The following is a 20,384-nucleotide window of genomic DNA, read 5'->3' as shown; positions in this document are numbered from 1 at the left end:
TGATCTTCTTGATGGTTGGCCCAAGAGCTCTCTTCATGCCATCATACATTCCTCTGATGTTTCCGGTGTCTGAGGCCAGCTGAATATGACTGCATAGGTGTTGCCAGTAGTCGTTTGCGCAACGCCTAGCTGTTCTTTGTGCAGTACTTCTGGCTGCTTTAAGTGCTGCGGATGTTAAATCGCTGGGGGCTTTCTTGTAGTTCAAAAGTGCAATGCGCTTAGCGGCTATGACAGGTTCCAGCTCTTCATTATGAGATTGAAACCAGTCTGCATTTCTCTTCGCACTTTTGCCGTAGGTGGTCAAAGCTGACTCATAGATGGCATCTCTGATGTGGGCCCACTTGGTCTCAGCATCCCCTGTGGGAGTGTTTTGAAGGGCTGTTACAAGTGAATTTAGAAATTTTTGTAACAGCTGTGGGTGAGAAATTCTGCTCGTGTTGATGCGCGGGTGGCCCTTCTGCTTGGAATGATGCAACTTCTTTGGTCTGAGTCTAACCTTGCTGCACACCAGGGAGTGGTCGGTGTCGCAGTCCGCACTGTGGAAGCTGCGTGTGATTTGAACACTGTTTAAGGCGGCTCGCCTTGTGACAATGAGGTCTAGCTGGTGCCAACGACGTGATCTTGGGTGCCTCCATGAAACCTGGTGACAGGGTTTAGTGTGAAAGAACGAGTTGGTAATGCAGAGGTTATGATAGGTACACAACTCAAGCAGTCTCTGCCCGTTCTCATTCATCCTTCCAACGCCATAGCGCCCAAGGCAGGAGGGCCATGAGTCATGGTCGGCCCCAACCCTGGCATTAAAGTCCCCCAGCAGGAATAGGTGTTCGGTGTTGGGGATGCTGCTAATGATGTTATGGAGTTGTTCATAGAACTGGTCTTTAGCTTCAGGTGCGGAACAGAGTGTTGGAGCATAGATGCTGAGTAGGTGTACTGGACCAGAGGTGGTGAGCAGTCGGATGGACAGTATGCGTTCCGAGCCATTTGAGGGAGGCTCTATCATGCTGAGCAAGGAGTTTCTGATGGCGAAGCCCACTCCATGCTGTCTTGGTTCTTCAGGATCCCTGCCCTGCCAGAAGAAGGTGTAGTCTTGCTCTGCTAGAGAGCCACTCGCGGGGAGGCGAGTCTCCTGAAGTGCTGCAATGTCCACATTGAGTCTACTGAGCTCGTTGTTAATGATGGCGGTCTTCCGAGAATCGTTGATTTGTGTAAGGTCTTCCGACAGGCCAGGACACATAGTTCTGACGTTCCAGCTTGCAAAGCGAAGGGCTGGTACCTTCTTTCCTTTTTTCATGTTGTTTGGTGCGGTGTATCAGTCCACCTTTCGGGCAATGACCCTGAGCTCCAAGCACCCATTGAAGCAGGCAGACTGTGGCGGGACAGAACCTTATTGACCGGGGGCTGCCCGGTTTGAGGCGGGCGGTAGCTGTCCAGTGAGGTGCAATGACCTCTCCCACCGACAAAGGCAACCCGTGGCGCCCAGTTTCTACGCCAATTTATCTGGACTTATAACCCGTAACTGCTGCCTTCCGTGTTGTTTCAGTCGCTGTGAGGCAACTATGGAGTGACCTCTCCATGGCGCATGCCTGGGCAAATTTATGGAGGTTGAGAGTTGCCCAGTCGTCAAAACCCCCCTCTCGGCCTTTCTGGTGGGGTCCAAAGGAGTGCAGGACACGACGTTTGGCACCAGTATGGCTGCAGGAACTGCCGGAAACATGCCAAAGGTGACACATGACCGCCTACGGGGTTCCGCTCCGGATTTTCTGTTAGGGTTTACTCCCTTAGCCTTGGTCTCTCCCGAGACGCCCACAAGGCAGTGGGGTTGTTGGGGCCCCTACACAGGTGTAGGATGGTGCCGGTGGGAGGAGGGGATGCAAGGGGGAGGGGTAGAGGGAGGAGGGGGGGGTGCAGGGGAAGGGGGTGCGGGGTGAAGATGGTGCGAGGGGGGGCGGGCTGGGACGGGGTTGTGAGGGGGTGAGCTGAGAGGGTGGAGCAGGGAAGGGGAGGGGGTGGAAGGGGGGTAAAGGGGGGGGGAGGGGGGGTGGAGTAACTATCTTGTATTTATGGTCCCTGGTTTTGAATTGTACCACAACTGGAAATATTCTCTCCATATCTACCAGTTCCCACATGACAGACTGGTCAGAAAAGTAAGAGCCCATGGGATCCAACACAAGTGGCCAGTTGGATCCAAAATCGTCTCAGTGCCAGGAAGCAAAGGCTAATGGTCGACTGGTGTCTTGTGACGGGAAGGCTGTTTCCAGTGGGATTTTACAGGGCTCAGTAGGAGGTCCCTTGCTTTTTGTGGGAGGTATCAATGATTTAGACTTAAACATAGTGGACATGATTAAGACGTTTACAGATGATATAAAAATTGGCCGTGCGGTTGACAGTGAGGAAGGAAGTTGGAGTCTGCAGCAAGATATCAGTGGACTAGTCAGGTGGGCAGAAAATGGCAAATGGAATTCAATCTGGAAAAGTGTGAAGTAATGCATTTGGGGAGGGCAAACAAGGCAAGTGAATACACAATAAATGGCATCCTGAAAAGTGTAGAGGAATAGAGGGACCTTGGAGTGCATTCCCACAGATCCCTGAAGGTAGCAGGACAGGTAGATAGGGTGGTTAAGAAGGCATATGGGATGCTTACCTCCATCAGCAAGGCACAGAATACATCACCAGAACTTTCAAACAAGCACCAAGACGTAGCTTGGCTGGTGGTGAGAAGGGCCCTCCCCGTCAGATCCTTCATGCACACCCGAAGTCTCGCCCCCGCCGCACAGTGCCCCCGCGTTGGCTGTGGTGGGGAAGAGACGGTCGCCCACCTCCTCCTGGAATGTGCCTTTGCAAAGCAGGTGTGGAAAGAAATGCAGTGGTTTTTGTCAAGGTTCATCCCAAGCAGCTCTGTAACACAGGAGTCTGTGCTCTACGGGCTGTTCCCAGGGACGCACACCGAGACAAACATCAACTGCTGCTGGAGGACTATCAATTCGGTGAAAGACGCCCTTTGGTCTGCCCGAAACTTGCTGGCCTTCCAGCGCAGAGTTGTCCACCACCGAATGTTGCAGACTGGCACATTCCAAGGTCCAGGACTACGTGCTGAGGGACGCACTAAAGCTTGGGGCAGCCGCAGCAAAGGCTCAATGGGGAAAGAGCACAGTGTAAGGTTCCCCCACCAAGTTGGACTGAGGGGCTGGATCCATGGGAAACCCCTCGAACTGTATTGTTAATATTCTCAATTGCTGTAAATGTAAAACTGTAATTGACATGACAATTGTGAAACGGAAGGGTTGGGAAGAAACTCATGACAGTATTGAAGGAAACTGATCTCCCTTGCAATGTTTGTATTTTTTGGTGCTGTTTGGAAACTGTTTGGCAATGTAATTTTTACAGATTTTTATGAATAAAGTATATTTTGGAAATTAAAAAAAAGGCACAGAATACAAGTGCAGGGAGGTCATGTTAGAACTGTATAAAGCACTAGTTAGACCACAGATGGAGTAAGTACTAGTCACGTTATAGGAAGGATGTGATCGTGCTGGAGAGGAGAGTTAGGAAGATGCACCGGAAATAGAGAATTTCAGCTGTGAGGAAAGATTTGACAGACCGAGTTGTTTTCTTTCAAACAGGGAAAGCTGAGGGGGGGAATTTAATTGAGGTGTATAGAATTATGAAGGGCCTAGTTGGAGTGGATAGGAAGGACATACTTTTCCCCTGCCAGAGAGGTCAGGGGGCATCAATTTAAAGTAATTAGCAGAAGGATTAAACGGGAAATGGAAGAATTTATTTTCCACCCGGAGGGTGAAGCGGGTCTGGAACTCACTGCTTGAAAGGGTGGTAGAGGTGGAAACCCTAATCATATTTCAAAAATATCTGGATCTGCACTCGAAGTGCTGTAACCTACAGGGCTACAGACAAAGAGTTGGAAAGTGGGATTAGGATGTACAGCTCTTTTCCAACCAGCACGGACATATACAGTATTTCCAGCACTTTGTTTTTTATTTCAGATTCCCAGCATCCACAGTATTTTGTTTTTATTCTAGAACATGGAGGCACTGTTTCAGGATAATGACTGATCATTTAGGACTGAGATGAGGAGACATTTTTCTCACTCAAAGGGTTGTGAATATTTGGAATTCTCTACCCCAGAGGGTTGTGGATGATCCATCATTGAATATATTTAAGGCTGAGACAGAGATTTTTGGTCTCTCAGAGAATGGAGGGATACGGGAATTGAAACCCAAGATCAGCCATGATCATATTGAATGACTGAGCAGACACGACAGGCCATATAGTCTACTGCTGCTCCTATTTCTTTTCTTAACCCCAAATAAGAATCTACCAGTCCTGCATTTGCACCGAGTGGGGCGGCAGCTCTTGGGCTTCTCCCAGTGACAGACCAGGGGTTAACGGCCACCATCTTTATAGGGAGCAATGTTCTGATGAAAGGTCACAGAAACGCTAACACTGTTTCTCTCTCCATAGATGCTGCCAGGCCTGCTGAGTATTTCCAGAACTTTCTGTTTTTATTACCCCCGTGTTCTAGGTTCCCCTGCCAGGGGAAACAACGTCTCAGTATCTACACTGTCAAACCCTTTCAGAATCTTGAATGTGTCAATGAGATCACCCCTCATTTTGCTAAACTCCACAGAGTATAGACCCAATTTACTCAGCCTCTCATCATAGGACAACCCTCTCATCCCAGGGACCAATCTAGCGAACTTTCCCTGTACTGCCTCCAAAGCAAGTATATCCTTCCTTAGATATGGAGACCAAAACTGCACACAGTATTCCAGGTATGGTATCACCAAAGCCCCACACAATTGTAGCAAGACTTCATTATTCTTGTACTCCATCCCTTTGCAATAAATGGCAACATAACATTTGCTTTCCTAATTGCTGATTGCACCTTTTTTTATTTATTCATCGCTATGCTAGCATTTATTGCCCATTCATAACTGAGAAGGTGGTGATGAAGGGAACTGCATGCTAACTTTTTGTGTTCTTCTACAAGTACACCCTAGTCTCTCTGAACATCAATAGTTACAAGTTTCATGCCTTTTAAAAAATATTCTACTTTTCTAATGATCACAGTGAATAACCTCACACTTCCCCACATTATAATCCATCCCACCACCTTGTTGCCCATTCACAGCCAAATCTGAAGTACCGAGCCTCAGGGGTGTGACTGCCTCCTGAAACAAAGTGTCCAGGTGACTTTCCCCTTCCCTGATGTGTCTCAGTAGTCTGAATCTCAGACTCTAGCTCATCAACTCTGAGCTGAAGTTCCTCGAGCTCCCACATGCTACAACTGCAACACATCACCTGCCCTGCCATACCGGCTGTTTTATTTAACTAAGAGGTTTACCAGGATGTTGCCTGGTCTGGAGGGTATTAGCTATGAGCACAGGTTGGATAAACTTGGATTGTTTTCACTGGAACAACGGAGGTGGAGGGACGACATGATAGAGGTTTACAAAGTTATGAGTGACATGGACAGAGTAGATAGTCAGAAGCTTTTTCCCAGGGTGGAAGAGTCAGTTACTAGGGGTCACAGGTTTAAGGTGCGAGGGGCAAAGTTTAGAGGGGATGTGCGAGGCAAGTTCTTTACACAGAGGGTGGTGAGTGCCTGGAACTTCCTGCCAGGGGAGGTGGTGGAAGCAGGTACGATAGCGACGTTTAAGAGGCATCTTGACAAATACATGAATAGGATGGGAATAGAGGGATACGGTCCCCGGAAGTGCAGAAGGTTTTAGTTTAGACAGGCATCAAGATCGGCAAAGGCTTGGAGGGCCAAATGGCCTGTTCCTGTGCTGTACTGTTCTTTGTTTAATTAGCTTTCAAGTTTAGAAACATAACTGATAAGTTATATTAAATAATTTAATTAGTTAACCGACAAATTTAATGCAATACTTACATCTCCCCAGTATCAGTTTAACTACTGCCGCTGTTTAGAAAGGGGGGGATAAAACTTATAACTGACCAGTCATCTACCTGCTCCCTAATTGATACCTTTCGGCTTCAGCTCTCAGGTCTCACTGTCTCCAGCTCCCTCTCTTGGATCACTGCTTGTTCTTTAAAAGACCAGAACAGCATCTCCTCCCTCACTGCACCAAATTCCCACACTTAGCAAATTCCTGAATTCAGCACTCAGTCGAGCAGAAATTTGTGCTACTTACTTTGTGCATTAGCAAAACCTCCTGTATTTATCCAAGTTAGAATTCCAGAGACCTGAGTCAGGCCCTGCTGACGAGGGAACCAGTCTGAACTAGCTACCTAAGTAACTAACTCTGCAGCTGACACTAGCAAGCAGCTTGTTTACCACCAAGAATGAAAGAAACTACAATTTAATGCTAAAATTAAGTTAAATGCTAAATGCAAACTTGACTAGACTTTAGAAAGAGATCAATCTTTGAAGTCCCCACATTTACCAAATTCCTGAGTTACGCACTCTGTGCGCAGCACTCAATTGAGCAGAACTTGGTGATACTAGTGGGTCTGTTACATTATGCAGAGGCCGAGCGTTCGAATCCTGCCATGGCAATCTGAGAATTGGAAGTCAAAATCTGGAAATTGTTACAACTGACCGCTCCTGTCAAAGCCCCCAATCAAAATATACGATTCTGATTGTGGTGGGACCAACACACTGTTAATTCAATCCCGTCGTTACACAGATCGGCTTACACATCATTTAAAAACTTTCCAAATTAAAGAAAGACTCAGCCAATTTGTACCACCTATTAACCCCCAATGAGGCTAACCAAACCAGGTGTCTTTAAATCAACAAATCAACTCTAATTAGAAGAACTAAATTCTTAAACACTATGAAGATATAAACAACATTTAAAATAGAAAAAATTACAGTCCTTGCAAATTTACAGTCCGAGGTTGCTTGAAGTCCTCACAGTCGTCCGATACAGGAAAAAAGGTTCTTCCACAGTTGAACAGTCCGTAGTCTAACTTCAGTAGGTGATGCTTTCCTTCTCCAGCGAATTTCAGTCTAACTTCCCTTTCTTCAATTTAAATTACCAGAGATCACTCTCTCTGCTTGATGATTTAGAATTTTGAGATAATAATTAAACAGATTAAAATCCTATTTCCTTCAGTTTAAATGGTTGAGAGCTTGTTTTCAGTGCTGACACCACAGCTGTGTCCTCTGTCTGTGTTCAAACTGTCTCACTAACTGCCAGTTCAAACTGAATTGGAACAAATGTATCACATCAGGCTCACTCCCAGTGGCTGTTTCCATGGTATCGAGAATGCACCCTTTGAATCGCAGTCTCCAAATGGCTGTTTCGAAGACAACGAAAACGCACCTTCCTGTAACTCCGAAGGCTTGCCGGCTCTTAAAGCAATACCTTGCAAGCCTTAAAGGCAAACCGTATATTCCAGGAAAAAAAGTACAGGATCATGACAAAATAAAAAAGCTGATTATCAGTAGAAGTGACCATGAAGCTGCTGGATTACCTAATAACGTGTATTTATACAGGCAGCTTTTCCGACCTCAGGGCGTTCCAAAGCACTTTACAGCCAATTAAACATCTTTAAAATGTGTATTCACTTCTGTAATGTAGGATAACATTGGCAGCCCAAGCTGTGCACAGCAAGATCCCACAAACAGTAAAAGGATAAAGGGCTGGATAGTCCACTTTTTCACAATTGGTGTAAAATTGGTTCATTAATGCCCGAGAGATGGAAACCTGCCGACCTTACCCGGTCTGGGCCTGTACATGTGACTGAAGTCTTACACTAACATGATTGACTATTAACTGCCCCTGAAGTGGCCGAACGAGCCACTCAGTCGTATGAAACCAGTTCAAGGAGGCGGCCGCCCACCACCAGCACCTTCTCGAGGGGCGACTTGGGACAGGGTAATAAATACCAGCTTTACCAGCGATGCCCACATCCCAAGAATGAATGAGTAAAAACTTGCAGCCAGTCCTTTCCTCAAAGGGACTGGTGGAAAATCTGAAGCTCACCCACTGGAGACACCAAAACCCATTCAAGCTCAGTCATTATCAACCAGGTTTTCTCACACCCATTGCCTCCCCCTCAGAGACTGTGACATTAAAATCCCCGTGTTTCAGGAGGCCCCAGTCAGAGTGGTGACCTCCCCAGGAGAGAGGCCAGCCCGGGTCCCACTCCAGCCCCAGGCTCTCTCCGCGGCCTTGCTCCTGGCCGCTCACCTGCTGCTGCTCAGCTCCAGCTCGATGCTCCACCTGTGCCGGCGCGCGCCGTTACCAAGCTCCGCCCCCCGCAGCCATGGCAACGCCGGCGACCGTTAACCGATTCCCGCCCACAATCCTCCGCGCGCCTCCGACAGAGGGTGTGGAGCATGCGCAGTGCGGGTATTGGACTGGACGGAGGCGGTCGTTTCAGATCCGCAGCGGGTGAGAAACCACCGAGTACAGGAGAGGAAAGGAGCCGGAGGGTGGGTGGGGAGGCCTGAGAAACACCCGGTGTAGGCCTCAACACCCCCAATAAGAAGCCCCCAGTGCCGCGTCTGTACCGAGCGGGGCGGCAGCTGCGGGGCTTCGCCCGGGGTTAACGGCCGCCAGATTTCCAGCTCTTTTGGAGGAATTAAAGATTAATAAAGTGTAACATCAAAGGAGAAAACTTTAAAGGAAACTGAGCTCAGTTACAAAGGGGCCTGGGGGAGGGAGGAACCATTTGGGACACAGCACAGGGCAGGAGGTCCCCACTCCCTGGTTCCACAAAGACTCCCCTTGGACTGGGCCACACCTGGGCAGGGCTGGCTCAAGGTGCAGGAAGCTGATAGGCTGAGCTGTGGACTGGGAGGAGTGGGGGGTTTGACTGACAGGCCTGGGGAGGGGGATATCCGGGCAGGTACACACACTGCTCCCCCTTTTCCTCCTGGGATGTTTTACTGGAGTCGTGTTGCTGAGTGTTTCTAAACTCTGTCTCCCTATCCCAGTAATGTCGGTGGATTGTAGGTTTCTGAGAGTGTTGGACGATATTGCCTCTCCTCATTCTTCCTCCTCCGACTCCAGGCTGCCGGCTCCAGAAGCTTGATGTGCCTGAAATTTTAACTCTGTTTCTCTGCACAGATGCTGCCAAACCTGCTGAGCATTTCCAGCAGTTTCTCCTTTTATTTCAGATTTCCAGCATCCACAGTATTTTTCTTTTGTTTTAATGCAGGTGTTGTTCACAGAACTGAGCCAAGAAACACAAGACGGACCAATTAAGAGCCAGTTTGTATCACGCTGGGTGTTGGATGTGGAAGTTGGTCCCTGACCTCGATTGTGGGTCTTTTTTGTTACGTCAGTTGGAGCTGGAGTGCAGATGGAGGAGAAGTTGCTGAGTTTAACCCCGAGTACTTTTGAGTCCATTCAAGCCCAACAAATTCCAATGTGAGACTGTCAAGGGAGGTAGATTGGAGAGGAATGTGCAGCAGGGCGCATGCATGACCATCCTGGACCAAGAGGCAGGAGGGGAGAATGTTGTGAATTTCTATCCTGACTGACAGTGATGGCTTTTGTAAACTCCTTTTAAAGGGTATAAGAATGGGAGGATTTGCAGATGGAATGTGAAGTGCAAAATAATGTCCTGATCTCACAGTGCCACTCAATTCAAGGACCTGAATATCATCAGCCTTTGCATGTGAAAGGAGAAACTTTTGTGTATTCTGACTGTGTGAAAAGATTTCAAACATCAGTGTGACTGGAAACACACCGAGACACACACACCCGAGTGAGAGTGTTCCAGTGCACTGACTGTGGAAAGAGCTTTAATCAGCGATACAGCCTGAAAACACATCACACCATTCACAGCTGGGAGAAACTGTACACGTGTTTTGTGTGGATGAGGCTTCAACTGATCATCCAACCTGGAGAGACACAAGGACACCTGCACAACAGAGAAATGTGGGACTGTGGGAACGAATTCAATCGCCCATCCCAGCTGGAAATTCATGAATGCAGTCACACTGGGGAGAGGCCGTTCACCTGCTCTGAGTGTGGGAAGGGATTCAGTCGGTCATCCACCCTGCTGAGACACCAGCGAGTTCACAGTGAGGAGAGGCCGTTTAAATGTTCTGACTGTGAGAAGAGCTTCAAAAGGAAAACTGGTCTACAGACACACCAACGCACTCACACTGGGGCGAGGCCGTTCAACTGCTCAGAATGTGGGAAGGGATTCACTGACTCATCCAGCCTGCTGAGACACCAGCGACTTCACGCTGTGGAGAGGCCATTCACCTGCTCTGAGTGTGGGAAGGGATTTACTGATTCATCCATCCTGCTAAAACACCAGCGAGTTCACTCTGGGGAGAGACCATTCACCTGCTCTGAGTGTGGGAAGGGATTCACTGACTTATCCAACCTGCTGAGACACCAACGAGTTCACAGTGAGGAGAGGCCGTTTAAATGTTCTGACTGTGAGAAGAGCTTTAAAGGGAAAAGAGATCTGCAGATGCACCAACGCACTCACACTGGAGAGAGGCCATTCAACTGCTCTGACTGTGGAAAGGGATTCACTCGGATATCCCACCTGCTGAGACACCAGCGAGTTCACACTGGGGAGAGGCCATTCATCTGCTATGAGTGCGGAAAGGGATTCACTGAATCATCCGATCTGTTGAGACACCAGCGAGTTCACACTGGAGAGAGGCCGTTCAGCTGCTCTGAGTGTGGAAAGGGATTCACTCGGTTATCCATCCTGCTAAGACACCAGCGTATTCACACTGGGGAGTGGCCGTTCACCTGCTTTGAGTGCGGAAAGGGATTCACTGACTCATCCCACCTGCTGAGACACCAGCGAGTTCACACTGGGAAGAGGCCGTTTAAATGTTCTGACTGAGAAGAGTTTTAAAAGAACAGCAGATCTACAGATAAACCAATGCACTCACACTGGGGAGAGGCCATTCACCAGCTCATAGTGTCGGGAGGGATTCACTCGGTCCTCCCATCTGAACTGAATCATGACTGGAAGCCTGTTCCCAGTGAGGGTTCCACAGTGTCGGTACCAGGACCCTTGCTTTTTGTGGTATATAATCAATGATTTAGACTTAAATGCAGGGGGCATAATTCAGAAGTTTGCAGATGGGACAAAAAGTGGCCGTGAGGTTGACAGTGAGGAAGAAAGCTGTAGACTGCTGGAAGATATCAATGGACTGGTCAGGTAGGCAGCCGGGTTAATTAAAGAAAGCCAGCATGAATTTCTGAAGGGAAAATCATGTTTAACTAACTTGCTTTTTTTTGAGGAGGTAACAGAGAGGGTTCATGAGGGCAATGCTGTTGATGTGGTGTACATGGACTTTCAAAAGGCATTTGATACAGTGCCACACAACAGACTTGTGAGAAACGTTATAGCTCATGAAATAAAAGGGATGGTGGCAACATGGATACGGAATTGGCTGAGGGATAGGAAACAATGTGTAGTGGTTACTGGGTGCTTTTTGAGCTGGAGTAAGCTTTGTAGTGGATTTCCCAGAGGTCAATGTTGGGACCCTTGCTTTTTCTGAAATATACTCATGACCCAGACCTTGGTGTACAGGGCAGAATTTCAAAGTTTGCGGAGGATACAAAATTGGAAGCATTGTGAACTGTGAGGAGGATAGTGTAGAACTTCAAAATGACAGAGACAAGTTGGTGGAATGGGCAGAGAGGTGGCAGATGAAGTTCAATGCAATGAAATGTGAGGTTATTCATTTTGCTCGGCAGAACATGGAGAGAGAATATAAAGGGTACCCTTGTAATTGGGGTGCAGGAGCAGAGGGACCTGGGTGTATATGTGCGTAAGTCATTGAAAGTGGCAGGACCGATTGAGAAAGCAGTTAATAAAGCATACAGTATCTTGGGATTTATTAATAGGGGCATAGAGCACAACAGCAAGGAAGTTATGTTGAACTTGTATAAGACACTAGTTCAGCCTCAGCTGGAGAATTGCCGCCAGTTCTGTGTGCCACATTTTTGGAAAGATGTGAGGGCATTGGAGAGAGTACAGAAAAGATTCACGAGAATGGTTCCAGGGATGAGGAACTTCAGTTATGAAGACAGATTGGAGAAGTTGTGACTGTTTTCCTTGGAGAAGAGAAGGCTGAGAGGTGATTTTACGAGGTATTAAAAATCATGAGAGGTTTGGACAGAGTAGACAGGGAGAAACTGTTCCCACTCGTGATAGGATCAAGAATGAGAGGGCACAGATTTAAAGTGATGGGAAAGAGAAGCAGAACCGACATGAGAAAAAACTTTTTCACACAGTGAGTGGTTAAAGTCTGGAATGTGCTGCCTGAGAACGTGGTGGAGGCAGGTTCAATTGAAGCATTCAAAAGGGAATGAGACTGTTTTATTAAAATGGAAGAATCTGAAAGGTTAGGGGGAGAAGGGGGAATGGAACTAGCTGACTTGCTCTTTCGGAGATCTGGTGCAGACATGATGGACTGAATGGCCTCCTTCTGTGCTGAAACAATTCTGTGATGGTGGCAAATGGAATTCAATCTGGAGAAGTGTGAGGTAATGCATTTAGGGAGGGTGAAAAAGGCAAGGGAATCCACAATAAATGGTCGGATACTGAGAAGTGTAGAGGAACAGAGGGACCTTGTAGTGCATGTCCACAAATTCCTGAAGGTGGCTGGACAGGTAGGTAAGGTGGTTAAGAAGGCATACATAAAGCTTGCTTTAGCTGAGGCACAGGATATAAGAGCAGGGAGATTATACAGGAATTGTAAAAAACACTGGTTAGGCTACAGCTGGAATACTGTGTGCAGTTCTGGTCACTACGTTACAGGAAGAATGTGATTGCATTAGAGAGGGTACAGAGGAGATTTAAAAGGATGTTGTCCAAGATTGGAGAATTTTAGCTGTGAGGAAAGATTGGTTCGGTTAGGGTTGTTTTCTTTGGAACAGAGGAGGCTGAGGTGTATAAAATTATAAGGGTCTGAGATCGAGTGGATAGGAAGGAGATATTTCCATTATCAGAGAGGTCAATAACCAGGGTGCATAGATTTACAGTAAAGGCCTGCTCGGGTCTGCAAATTAAAGCCGATCCCAGCCTGACAGAACCAGAGCCAAGTCCTTTCATTTTTTCCCGTACCCGACCCGACCACCGGAATAAAGTTGATTATATTGAAAAGATTGTGCTCAACCTTGGATGGAATCACACACTGCAGACTGGTGCTGAGTGTTTCCCGTCTTGACGTCCTGGCTGTCACTGTGTCCAACCCTACCTGAGCCCGAATGTCGGATCGGGAAGAGTGACCCGACCCGACCTGAACCCGACACATGTCGTCGGGTTCGGGTCGGGTAGCCATGCTCTAATTTACAGTAATTGGCAGAAGGATTGAAAGACAGTTAAGAAATCTTTTCACCCAGAGAGTTGGGGGGGGTTTGGTGTCTGGAATTCACTGCCTGAAAGGGTGATAGAGGCAGAAACCATCCTCATATTTAAAAAGTACTTTGATATGCAACTGAGGAGCTGTAACCTACGAGGCTACAGACCAAGAGCTGGAAAGTGGGATTAGGCTGGATAACTCTTAATGGCCAGTGTGAACATGATGGGCTGAATGGCCTCCTTAAGTGCCATAACTTATCTATTGTTTTATGACAATTAGTGTTTGTTTCTGCTGATGTGAATAATCCTTGTAACTTGACTGGAGTTTAATATTATGGATAAATGAGCAACAAATCAAATTTGTTTCAAACACATTGTTTCAGATTTTTGTCTTTCCCACCTGAGTGTTTAGCATCACCTGGCTGGATCTCAGAAAGGACAATTTGGGGGGGAGGATCGTACGGCAGGAACAGAACTTCAGCCTGAACACAGTCCTTCAGGATCACACTGAGAGGGACAAATGGCACTTTGGTCTTTCTCGTCTCTCTTCACTGACAGCAAAGTCCCCGTGTGGGTTAATCCTGAGGCCTGTAAGAAATGTGTCCCAGCCGTTCTCTTCTATGTTCAGAGCTCCTGGGTACGGAACAGAAGGCTCCTTTACAACTGTGTTTAGAGTCAGGAAGAACAAGGGTGAATGCTGTCAAATCAGAGATTGGTGTAAAACTGGGATCTGTTCCTGACTGAAAGTGAAATGGCAGGTTTAAGTTTCCAGTCGGAAAATGACTGGTAGTTATTCTACAAAACTTTAATGTGTTTGTGTGACAGTCCTGAGTCTAACATTTTAAGACAGATGTTAACTCATTTAAAATATATCTGTTTAAAATAAATTGGTTAAAGTCTGCATTAAAATAGGCGATGGAGGAGTTCACAGGAGCCTGTTAACTGCTGGTATAATTATACAACAGACAATCAATCTCCAGATAAAGAAGGACCTGCAGAGTGATTCCAGGAATTCCCTGTTTCGTTGATGTGTTAGTGTTAGGCAGCAGGATAACTAAAAATACACAACCTGGAATATCCACGGTGGGGCGATCCTGACAGTTACTCTGGGATCAGTCTTGCTGTGGAACTCCACCACTGACCTTGCTGAAGTTTTAGGCTCAGGGAGTGGGGCCTCCAAGAGTGGACTGTAAGAAAGCTGGGTTTCAGTATCCTGACAGATACATGGTGAGGAACCAGAGAAACCCCGTATGGGGTTTTACCTGTTAGTATAGACCTAGGGGTGAATGATGCTTGACTCCCCGAACTGTCTTACATTGAACCCAGTTTGGAACAAGATGAATTCAGTTTCCAGGAGAATAGGGACAAATATCACCCCCAATTGAGGGAGACGGAAACAGCCATTGGAGAAGCTGAGAGATCTTTGGAAAAGAAGATGGTGCACCATTGTGGTGAAATTAGTGAAATCTTTTCCAGTTCCGTCAGGAGTCAGACACATAGTAATATAGAGTTACAGAGAATTACAGTGCGTACATAGAGTCACATCAAATTGACAGCAGTGGTTCTCAAAGATTTTTGGTTGAAGGATCCCTTTTCAAATGGATTCGTAATCACAGACCCCTCTCCACCTAAATTATACTATTATCTCCTTGTACATTTACATTTCTGAATGTAAAGTTCATCAGTATCCTGTTAAAGGGATTTGGAGGAATGTTTTCCAGGGCTGTCCAATATATTCAACATTGATGTGATTGGTGATGTGAAAACTTTTATCCTGCCTTCAGCTGAAAGGTAACCCAATGGAAAATATTCACTGAGTCTCATTGTAAAATTAATTAAATAACGAAAATGCTACATTTGAGTTTAATTGGGCTTTATATCACCTCCCAGTGGGCCTGTCCTGTCTTGTCACTGCTGGGTCTGGACCTGTCCAGTTCTGTAGAAAGTAAGGTGTCAACAACTGCCATGTTTAATCTGTTGGATGAATCTATGCAAGTTATGGCCTGCTACAGATGACATGAGGCGCTATGCTTAAAAGTAGAATGATTTTAAGTCTCTGTCTTCTCTCTTTGGCCTCCTTGTCTTGAGAGACTGGGTAAGCACCTGGAGGTAGTCAGTGGTTATTCGAAGCAGTACCTGGAGTGGTTATAAAGGCCAATTCTACAGTGACAGACTATTCCACAGGCGCTGCAGATAAAATTTGCTTGTCGGGGCTGTTACACAGTTGGCTCTCTCCTTGCGCTTCTGTCTTTTTTCCTGCCAACAGCTAAGTCTCTTCGACTAGCCTCTCTTTAGCCTGCCTTTATGGCTGTCCGCCAGCTCTGGCGATCGCTGGCAACTGACTCCCACGACTTGCGGTCAATGTCACAGGACTTCATGTCACGTTTGCAGACGTCTTTAAAGCGGAGACATGGACGGTTGGTGGGTCTGATACCAGTGACGAGCTCGCTGTACAATGTGCGGCCCTCATCCGGGAACTCCTCTTTGCTGACGATGCTGCATTAACATCCCACACAGAAGAGTGTCTGCAGAGCTTCATCGACAGGATTGCAGATGCCTGCAACAAATTTGGCCTAACCATCAGCCTCAAGAAAACGAACATCATTGGACAGGACGTCAGAAATGCTCCATCCATCAATATTGGCGACCACGCTCTGGAAGTGGTTCAAGAGTTCACCTACCTAGACTCAACTATCACCAGTAACCTGTCTCTCGATGCAGAAATCAACAAGCGCATGGGAAAGGCGTCTGCTGCTATGTCCAGAATGGCCAAGAGAGTGTGGGAAAATGGCGCATGACATGGAACACAAAAGTCCGAGTGTATCAAGCCTGTGTCCTCAGTACCTTGCTCTACGGCAGCGAGGCCTGGACAACATATGTCAGCCAAGAGCGACGTCTCAATTCATTCCATCTTCGCTGCCTCCAGAGAATCCTTGGCATCAGGTGGCAGGACCGTATCTCCAACGCAGAAGTCCTCAAGGCGGCCAACATCCCCAGCATATACACACTACTGAGCCAGCAGCGCTTGAGATGGCTTGGCCATGTGAGCCACATGGAAGATGGCAGGATCCCCAAGGACACATTGATTTTAAGTGATGTTGCTGTTATGTTTGGGAATAGTTATACTTTGTATATTTTTTAATTCATTCATGGGATGTGGGTGTCACTGGCCAGGCCAGCATTTATTGCCCATCCCTAATTGCCCTTGAGAAGGTGGTGGTGAGCTGCCTTCTTGAACCGCTGTAGTCCATTTGGGGTAGGTATACCCACAGTGCTGTTAGGAAGGGAGTTCCAGGATTTTGACCCAGCGACAATGAAGGAACGGCGATATAGTTCCAAGTCAGGATGGTGTGTGACTTGGAGGGGAACTTTCAGGTGGTGGTGTTCCCATGCATTTGGTGCCCTTGTCCTTCCAGATGGTAGAGGTCGCGGGTTTGGAAGGTGCTGTTGAAGGAGCTTTGGTGCATTGCCACAGTGCATCTTGTAGATGGTACACACTGCTGCCACTGTGCGTCAGTGGTAGAGGGATTGAATGTTTTTGGATGGGGTGGCAATCAAGCGGGCTGCTTTGTCCTGGATGGTGTCGAGCTTCTTGAGTGTTGTTGGAGCTGCACCCATCCAGACAAGTGGAGAGTATTCCATCACACTCCTGACTTGTGCCTTGTAGATGGTGGACAGGCTTTGGGGAGTCAGGAGGTGAATTATTCGACTCAGGATTCCTAGCCTCTGACCTGCTCTTGTAGCCACAGTATTTATATGTCTACTGCAGTTCAGTTTCTGGTCAATGGTAGCCCCTAGGATGTTGATAGTGGGGGATTCAGTGATGGTAATGCCGTTGAATGTCAAAGGAAGATGGTTAGATTCTCTCTTGTTGGAGATGGTCATTGCCTGGCACTTGTGTGGCACGAATGTTACTTGCCACTTATCAGCCCAAGCCTGGACATTGTCCAGGTCTTGCTGCATTTCTACACGGACTGCTTCAGTATCTGAGGAGTTGCGAATGGTGCTGAACATTGTGCAATCATCAGCGAAGAGCCCCACTTCTGACCTTATGATTGAAGGAAGGTCATTGATGAAGCAGCTGAAGATGGTTGAGCCTCGGACACTACCCTGAGGAACTCCTGCAGTGATGTCCTGGAGCTCAGATGATTGACCTCCAACAACGACAACCATCTTCCTTTGCGCTTGGTATGACTCCAGCCAGCAGAGGGTTTTCCTCCTGATTCCCATTGACCTCAGTTTTGCTAGGGCTCCTTGATGCCATACTCGGTCAAATGCTGCCTTGATGTCAAGGGCAGTCACTCTCACCTCACCTCTTGAGTTCAGCTCTTTTGTCCATGTTTGAACCAAGGCTGTAATGAGGTCAGGAGCTGAGTGGCCCTGGCGGATCCTAAACTGAGCGTCACTGAGCAGGTTATTGCTAAGCAAGTGCTGCTTGATGGCACTGTTGATGACACCTTCCATCACTTTACTGATGATTGAGAGTAGGCTGATGGGGCGGTAATTGGCCGGGTTGGATTTGTCCTGCTTTTTGTGTACAGGACATATCTGGGCAATTTTCCACATTGCAGGGTAGATGCCAGTGTTGTAGCTGTACTGGAACAGCTTGGCTAGGGGCACAGCAAGTTCTGGAGCACAGGTCTTCAGTACTATTGCCAGAATATTGTCAGGGTCCATAGCTTTTGCAGTATTCAGTGCCTTCATTTGTTTCTTGATATCACGCGGAGTGAATCGAATGGGCTGTAGTCTGGCATCTGTGATGATCTGTGAGGCTGAGATGGATCATCAACTTGACACTTCTGGCTGAAGATTGTTGCATACGCTTCAGCCTTATCTTTCACACTGATGTGCTGGGCTCCCCCATCATTGAGGATGAGGATATTTGTGAAGCCACCTCCTCCAGTTAGTTGTTTAATTGTCCACCACCATTCATGGCTGGATCAATATATGGAAGGTGAGGTTATATATGGACAATCTAATTATTATAAACGAATCAAGAAAAGAGAATGTATAGTAGGTGAGTCATAGCTGACCAATCAAAAGGGTTAAAGTGGAATGTAACCAAATATGGAATGAAGAAACCCTCTGGGGGTGGAGGGGTAAATGACAGGTGCTGAGAGACATCAATACACGCACTGATTCGATGAAGAGACCACCTACAATCAACAGAACACCTCAAGAGAGAAGACTGCACCACAGCTGCTCCAGAAGCAAGAACCGAGGACCAGAGCAGCGGTAGTGGGCGGCGGACCGGGGAAGAGGCAGATCTGGAGAGGGACCTGTGGAAATAAAGAGCGAGGCACGAGACCCTTATCTACCTTAGAGCAGAGCTGCGGTAGATCTGGAGCAGGACCTGGAGAAGTAAGGAGCGGGGCTCGAGGCCCTTGCCTATCTTCGACCAGAACTGCGGCGGACCTTGATTGTGGGTCTTTTTTGTTGCATCAGTTTGAGCTGGAGTGAGATGGAGGGACAGCTGCTGGGTTTAACCCCGAGTACTTTTGAGCCCAATCGTGCACAACAATTTCCAATGTAAGACTTTCAAGGGCGGTAGATTGGAGGAGAATGGGGGAAAAGATTTAAAACTGTTTGTCTGGGGGAAAAGATTTAAAACATTATTGTGACTGGAAACAAATGAGACACACACACACACCTGAGTGAGAGTGTTCCAGTGACTGACTGTGGAAAGAGCTTTAATCAGTGACACAGCCTGAAAAAAAATCACACCATTCGCAAAACCTTACACATGTTCTGTGTGTAGACGAGGCTTCAACTGATCATCTAACCTGGAGAAACACAATGACACCTGCACCGTGGAGAAACCGTGGAAATGTGGTGACTGTGGGAAGGGATTCAATTCTCCATCCAGCTGGAAACTTATCAACACTGGGGAGAGGCCGTTCACCTGCTCAGTGTGTGGGAAGGGATTTACATTTTCATCCAGCCTCTATACACACCAATGCATTCACACTGGGGAGTGGCCGTTCACCTCCTCTGTGTGTGGGAAAAGATTTACATATTCATATCGCCTCAATAGACACCAGCGAATTAAAACTGGGGAGAAGCCATTCACCTGCTCTGTGTGTGGGAAGGGATTCATTCAGTCATCCCAGCTCAATGAACACCAATTTGTTCACACTGAGGAGAGACTATTTAGATGTTCTGACTGTGAGAAGAGATTTAAAAATACGAAGGATTTGCTGAGGCACTAGCGAGTTCACACTGGGGAGAGGCCAGTCACCTGATCCATATGTGGGAAGGGATTCACTCAGTCATCCAAGCTGCTGACAAACCAGTGAGTTCACATATAATGACAGGGGTTGGATTCTGCTATTGCTGCTGCTAATCACATCCAGAACTGAATCATGACTGGAAGCCTGTTTCCAGTGGGGTTCCACAGGGCTCAGTACCAGGTGGCTTGCTTTTTATGGTATATATCAATGATTCAGAATTAAATATAGGGAGCGTGATGAAGAAGTTTACAGATGAGACAAAAATTGGCCATGTGGTTGACAGTGAGGAAGGAAGCTGTAGACTGCAGCAAGATATCAATGGACTGGTCAGGTAGGCATAAAATGGCAAATGGAATTCAGGCCAGAGATGTGTGAGGTAATGCATTTGGGGAGGGCAAACAAAGCATTAGAATGCACAGTAAATGGTTGGATGCTGAGAATTGTAGAGGAACAAAGGGACTTTTTAGTACATGTCCACAAATTCCTGAAAGTGGCTGAACAGCTACCATAAAACTATAGAAAAATTACGGCACAGAAGGTGGACATTCAGCCCATTGTGTCTGCGCCGGCTGAAAAAAACAAGCCGCCCAATCTAATCCCACCTTCCAGTACCTGGTCGGTAGCCTTGCAGGTTACAGCACTTAAGGTGCAAGTCCAGGTACCTTTTAAATGAGTTGATAAGGTAGTTAAGAAGGCATACGTTGCTTGCTTTTATTGGACGAAGAATAGAATGTAAGAGCTGGGAGGTTATGCTGGAACTGTATAAAATGCTACTTAGGGCACAGCTGAAGTAGTGTGTGCAGTTCTAGTCACCGCATTACAGGAAAGATGTGGGTACAGAGGAGATTTACAAGGATGTTGCCCGGATTGGAG

The 20,384-nt window shown here is 47.1% G+C and overlaps 1 protein-coding gene and 1 pseudogene across 1 annotated transcript; both read left to right on the top strand.

Moving 5' to 3' along the window:
- The window catches only part of LOC137349301 (zinc finger protein 850-like), a 28,891-nt pseudogene extending 15,240 nt beyond the window's left edge, over window positions 1-13,651 (top strand).
- On the top strand, window positions 10,931-19,499 carry LOC137348794 (gastrula zinc finger protein XlCGF8.2DB-like). Its single transcript, XM_068014038.1, has 3 exons — window positions 10,931-11,130; window positions 13,840-13,918; window positions 19,071-19,499. The coding sequence occupies exons 1-3, from the start codon at window positions 10,931-10,933 to the stop codon at window positions 19,488-19,490; spliced, it is 699 nt and encodes a 232-aa protein (XP_067870139.1). The 3' UTR covers window positions 19,491-19,499.
- Window positions 19,500-20,384: the final 885 nt, after the last annotated feature.

The sequence above is a fragment of the Heterodontus francisci genome, chromosome 34, assembly GCF_036365525.1.
Source record: "Heterodontus francisci isolate sHetFra1 chromosome 34, sHetFra1.hap1, whole genome shotgun sequence".
NCBI classification, from domain to species: Eukaryota; Metazoa; Chordata; class Chondrichthyes; order Heterodontiformes; family Heterodontidae; genus Heterodontus; species Heterodontus francisci.
Note: the sequence above shows the minus strand (reverse complement) of the source record. Positions and strands in the feature narration are given on the sequence as shown.